The sequence below is a fragment of the Arachis ipaensis genome, chromosome B3 (genome assembly GCF_059453495.1).
Source record: "Arachis ipaensis isolate K30076 ecotype BB chromosome B3, ASM5945349v1, whole genome shotgun sequence".
Lineage (NCBI taxonomy): Eukaryota > Viridiplantae > Streptophyta > Magnoliopsida > Fabales > Fabaceae > Arachis > Arachis ipaensis.
The window spans coordinates 48,922,243-48,928,059 of NC_142438.1; the positions used below are offsets into that span (position 1 = coordinate 48,922,243).

The 5,817-nt window shown below is 43.0% G+C and overlaps 1 protein-coding gene across 1 annotated transcript; it reads left to right on the top strand.

The window, feature by feature from the left end:
* The first annotated feature begins 1,388 nt into the window (after positions 1–1,388).
* Positions 1,389–1,937, top strand: LOC148570560 (uncharacterized). The gene has a single exon (XM_088507085.1). It carries the CDS (start codon positions 1,389–1,391, stop codon positions 1,935–1,937), a length of 549 nt encoding a protein of 182 aa, XP_088363211.1.
* The last annotated feature ends 3,880 nt before the right edge of the window (positions 1,938–5,817 follow it).

Genomic DNA, 5,817 nt, shown 5'->3' on the forward strand with positions numbered 1-5,817 from the left:
ATATTATACTAGATTTTTTAATTTTGATAAATACAAACTAATCTTAAAAAGCTCCATATTAACTACTTTTAAAAATATCTTTATCTTTTAAAACTACAAATATAAATATATGATTTTTTTTATTTACTAACACAAAACTAAAAATTTATATTTTCACCTCCTTTAAAAAAATTTACCAAATCAAATCTAATTATCTAGCCTTAACTTCTAAACTAATCCTAAATTCAAATTCGTAATTCCTAAATCCCAAAGTTATCAAGACTTCAACATGTTCGACTATTCCACTTATCCACTTTCTTTCCAAAATGTTAAGTTATTTTTTAACTATTTTTAAATTGATAAACATAAGAATCCACTAGAATATAATGTATGTGTTGCGGCCCAACCCAGCTGGCCTCATGGCCGACCCGGCCAACGTGCTGCCTCATTGGATTCGGGCGACCGATTTACTGGGCACCACACAACCGGACCTTGACCCGGGTACCTCTCCTCCAAAGAGCCAGCTCAGTTGACAACAGCTAGCAAAGGAAAACTTCACGGAAGGTGGGTCTGTCCTTGAGGGACCCACCTCTGACACGGTATATATGGGGAGGGCCCTACCCCTCCCCCAAGGTACGTCACCATACCCTACTCTCTGCTACCTGCATACTTCTTGACTTGGGCGTCGGAGTGTCATTGCAGGTGGCTCCCCCCAATCTACACAAATAGCTCGAGAGGTCGTTCACTCGCACATCACTTCCACCAGGCCCATATTCAAGCTTATCCCCACCAATTCCCAGGGATCTATCCTGACCCGTCTGGAACCCCGAGGTACCGAACATTGGCGCCGTCTGTGGGGATTCGCTGACATGGACTTCATTTTGGGTACTGTGGCGGTGGACGATGGAGGCGAACCACGCGGGTAGGAAGGCAGGGTGGCCACTGGGGCTCCCACTCGTGAGCGCACCAGATCCCCCCCGCGGCAACCCGAGAGACGACCCTTTGGAGGAATGAGTAATGATAGCGCCAGAATAATACAAGAACTGCGCCACATGGTGCAAAACCTAGAGCGAGAGGTGGCCAGTAGGGAGCGTCATCAGCCGACTCCTGGTCAAGAGCGCTCCCGATCTCCCCAAAGAGGAGAAAGAAGTCTCCGACGAAATCACTCCAGGCGCACTCTGAGCCCCGGACAGAGTCAGAAAGCCATGAAAGTAGGGAAGTGACCCAGAGACGACGAGATCCTATGATTTACTCCCGGTCGCCGACAAGAGATACCGTAGAACGAGAAGGCAACAGGGAGCGAAAGAGGAGAAGCCGACCACATCAAGAACACAACAGGAAAAGGTCAAGGAGAAGCCGACCACACAGAGAGGACAGCAGGGAAAGACCGAGGAGAACCCGGGCAACCGATGGTCATGGGGGCGACCCCTTTCCACCACTCAATCCTCGGAATCCGACTGCCGAAGCACTTTGACAAGCCGACAGATCTGAGGTATGATGGGACTCAAGATCCCCAGGAGCATCTAACGGTCTTTAAAGCCAAGATGAACCTGGAAGGGGTAGGCGATGAAGTAAGGTGTCACCCTTTCCCCGTAACTTTAGCAGGACCGGCGATTCGTTGGTTCAATGCCCTCCCTCAGGGATCCATAACCGCCTTTGCCGACATCAGTCATGCCTTCTTAGCTCAGTTCACCACGCGTATCGCTAAAGCGAAACACCTGATCAATCTGCTAGGAGTAACACAAAGAACCGACGAGCCGACTCGGAAGTATCTAGACAGATTCAACGACGAGTGTTTGGAGATTGACGGCCTAACCGATTTGGTGGCCAGCCTGTGTCTGACCAACGGGTTATTAAACGAGGATTTTAGGAAACACCTTACCACCAAGCCCGTTTGGGCAATGCAGAAAATTCAGAACGTAGCCAGGGAGTACATCAATGATGAAGAAGTAAGCTAGGTCATGGCAGCCAATAAACGGCAGCCCGCCTACTCCAATACTCACCCGTCCGGCGGTGGAGAAAGGTTGAAAGAGCACTCCAAAGACGGAGGATCAGCTAAAACCTTCAAGCCGTTTCTCCGGGTAGGAAAGTTCACCAGCTATACCCCCTATCAGCTCCAATTGTTGAAGTCTATCAGCAGATCGCCGACAAGGGCATCTTGTCGAAACCCCGACAACTCAAGGACAGGACGGGAGGAAACAAAAACATCTATTGCGATTACCACAAGGGCTATGGCCATAAGACCCAAGACTGCTTCGACCTTAAAGACTCCCTGGAGCAAGCCATCTGGGAAGGAAAGTTGGCTTATTTCACCCATCTTATAAGGGAACCGAGGAGGCGGGACCATGACCGATCAAACGAGGATAAAAGCCGCGCCGTAAGACAAAGACGGGAGCTCGAGGAGGATAATGAGCGTGGCCTCACTGTGGTAAATGTGGTGATCAGAAGAGACGTCCCCCCCCCAGATCGAAATCAGCTAGCAAGAAGGACGCCAAGGTCTTAGCTATGTCCTCTGGCTCCACGCCGCCCTCCCGGAGAGTACCCTAGATATCATTCAGCCCCGAAGATCAATAGTTTGATGAGGTCGCGGAGAACCCTCCGATGGTGATCACGGCCAGGGTGGGCACCGGCCTAGTAAAACGGATCCTGGTGGACACGGGAGCTGATTCCAACATCATTGATGAGCGGATATTTTATACGCTTTTTGGGGATAATTTCATATAGTTTTGAGTATGTTTTAGTTAGTTTTTAGTCTATTTCTATTAGTTTTTAGGAAAAATTCATATTTCTGGACTTTACTATGAGTTGTGTGTTTTTCTGTAATTTCAGGTATTTTTCTGGCTGAAATTGAAGGAGCTGAGCAAAAATCTGATTCAGGCTGAAAAAGGACTGCTGATGCTGTTGGATTCTGACCTCCCTGCACTCAAAGTGGATTTTCTGGAGCTACAGAACTCGAAATGGCGTGCTTCCAATTGCGTTGGAAAGTAGACATCCAGGGCTTTCCAGCAATATATAATAGTCCATACTTTGCACAAGAATAGACGACGTAAACTGGCGTTCAACACCAGTTCTCTGCCCAATTCTGGCATCCAGCGCCAGAAAAGGATCAAAAGCTGGAGTTGAACGCCCAAACTGGCGTTCAACTCCACAAATGGCCTCTGCACGTGAATTGCTTAAGTCTCAGCCCCAGCACACACCAAGTGGGCCCCGGCACACACCAAGTGGGCCCCAGAAGTGGATCTCTGCATCATCCATCATAGTTTATCCAATTTTTGTAAACCTAGGCTACTAGTTTAGTATTTAAACAACTTTTAGAGACTTATTTTGTATCTCATGACATTTCAGATCTAAACTTTGTATCCTCTGACGGCATGAGTCTCTAAACCCCATTGTTGGGGGTGAGGAGCTCTGCTGTGTCTCGATGAATTAATGCAAGTATTTCTGTTTTCTATTCAAACACGCTTGTTCCTATCTAAGATGTTCATTCGCGCTTAACTGTGATGAAGGTGATGATCAGTGACATTCATCACCTTCCTCAAACCATGAACGTGTGCCTGACAACCACTTCCGTTCTATATCCGATTGAATGAGTATCTCTGAGATCTCTTAATCAGAATCTCCGTGGTATAAGCTAGAACTGATGGCGGCATTCATGAGAATTCAGAAAGTCTAAACCTTGTCTGTGGTATTCCGAGTAGGATTCAAGGATTGAATGACTGTGACGAGCTTCAAACTCCTGAAGGCTGGGCGTTAGTGACAGATGCAAAAGGATAGTAAATCCTATTCCAACCGGATCGAGAACCAACCGGTGATTAGCCGTGCTGTGACAGAGCGCGTGAGCGTAGTTTTCACTGGAAGGATGGAAGGTAGCCATTGACAACGGTGATCCACCAACACACAGCTTGCCATAGGAGGACGTGCGTGCGTGAATCAGAAGACAGAAGAAAGCAGAGATTCAGAAGACAAAGCATCTCCAAAACTCCAACATATTCTCCATTACTACACAACAAGTAATCTTTAATTTATGCTCTCTTGGTTATTCACAATTCAACTGATAAACATAATTGATTTCCTGACTAAGATTTACAAGATAACCATAGATTGCTTCAAACCAACAATCTCCGTGGGATTCGACCCTTACTCACGTAAGGTATTACTTGGACGACCCAGTGCACTTGCTGGTTAGTGGTACGCGTTGTGAAAAGTGTGACTCACAATTCGTGCACCAAGTTTTTGGCGCCGTTGCCGGAGATTGTTCGTGTTTGAACAACTGACGAATTATTTTGTTGCTTAGATTAGGAAAAAAATCTTTCTTTTTGGTTTAGAGTCTTTTATTATTTATCCCTTGTTAAAACACTTTAAATTTATAGCTCAGTTAATTAGAACGTGGTGTTTATGTTCATGATAATTGGCTATCATATTTTTTAAAAAAACCTTTTTCAAAAATAATTTTTCTATTAAATCCTGTGCCAAACTTTAAGTTTGGTGTTTTCTTGTTGATTTCCCTTTGGTTTTCGAAAATTTTGGTTTGGTTTTCTAAAAATTTTAAGTTTGGTGTTCTTTCTTCATGTTCTTGTGTTCTTGTGAGTCTTCAAAGTGTTCTTGAGTTTTCCTTGTGTCTTGATCTTAAAATTTTTAAGTTTGGTGTTCCTTGGTGTTTTCCCTCCAAAATTTTCAAAAACAAGGAGCATTAGATCTAAAAATTTTAAATCTTGTACTATCTTATTGTTTTTCTCTCTCCTCACTAAATTCAAAAATATCTTTTCAAAATATCTCTTCTAACTTCCTAACTTCTTATCTTTTCAAAATTTGTTTCAACTAACCAACTAACTTTTTGTTTGTTTCTTAACTTTTTCAAAACTACCTAACTAACTCTCTCTCTCTCTAATTTTCGAAAATATCTTCCCTCTTTTTCAAAAATTTCTTTTTTATTAACTAATTAATTTTTATTTTTTTTTATAAAAAAAAAATTTAATTTCAAAATTCAAATTCTTTTTAGTTATTTTATTTTATTTAAGTATTTACTTCTTATAAAATAAAATAAATAAAAAGATAAATCAGTCCAAGTTATATCCATATATCCATCATGGACATAAGTGGAAATGAACAGTCCAGGAGAACTCTGGGGTCATATTCTAACCCCTCTACTGCTTCATATGGGAGTAGCATATGCATACCCTCCATTGGAGTTAGTAGCTTTGAGTTGAATCCTCAGCTCATTATCATGGTGCAGCAAAGTTGCCAGTATTCCGGTCTTCCACAGGAAGAACCTACAGAGTTTCTGGCACAATTTTTACAAATTGCTGACACAGTACATGATAAGGAAATAGATCAGGATGTCTACAGACTATTACTGTTTCCATTTGCTGTAAAAGATCAAGCTAAGAGGTGGTTAAATAACCAACCTAAGGCCAGCATAAGAACATGGAAACAGCTGACAGAAAAATTCCTGAATCAGTATTTTCCTCCAAAAAGGATGACACAGCTAAGGCTGGACATCCAAGGCTTTAAACAAGGAGATAATGAATCTCTTTATGATGCCTGGGAGAGATACAGAGAGATGCTACGAAAATGCCCCTCTGAAATGTTTTCAGAGTGGGTTCAGTTAGACATCTTCTACTATGGGCTTGCAGAAGGAGCTCAGATGTCTCTAGATTACTCAGCTGGTGGATCTATCCATATGAGAAAAACAATTGAAGAGGCTCAAGAGCTCATTGATACAGTTGCCAGGAATCAGCATCTGTATCTAAGCAGCAACTCTTCCATGAATGAAGAGGTTAAAACAGTAACTGCTGAATTCAGTACTGTAAAACAAGCTGCTGAATTCAATCAGCAATT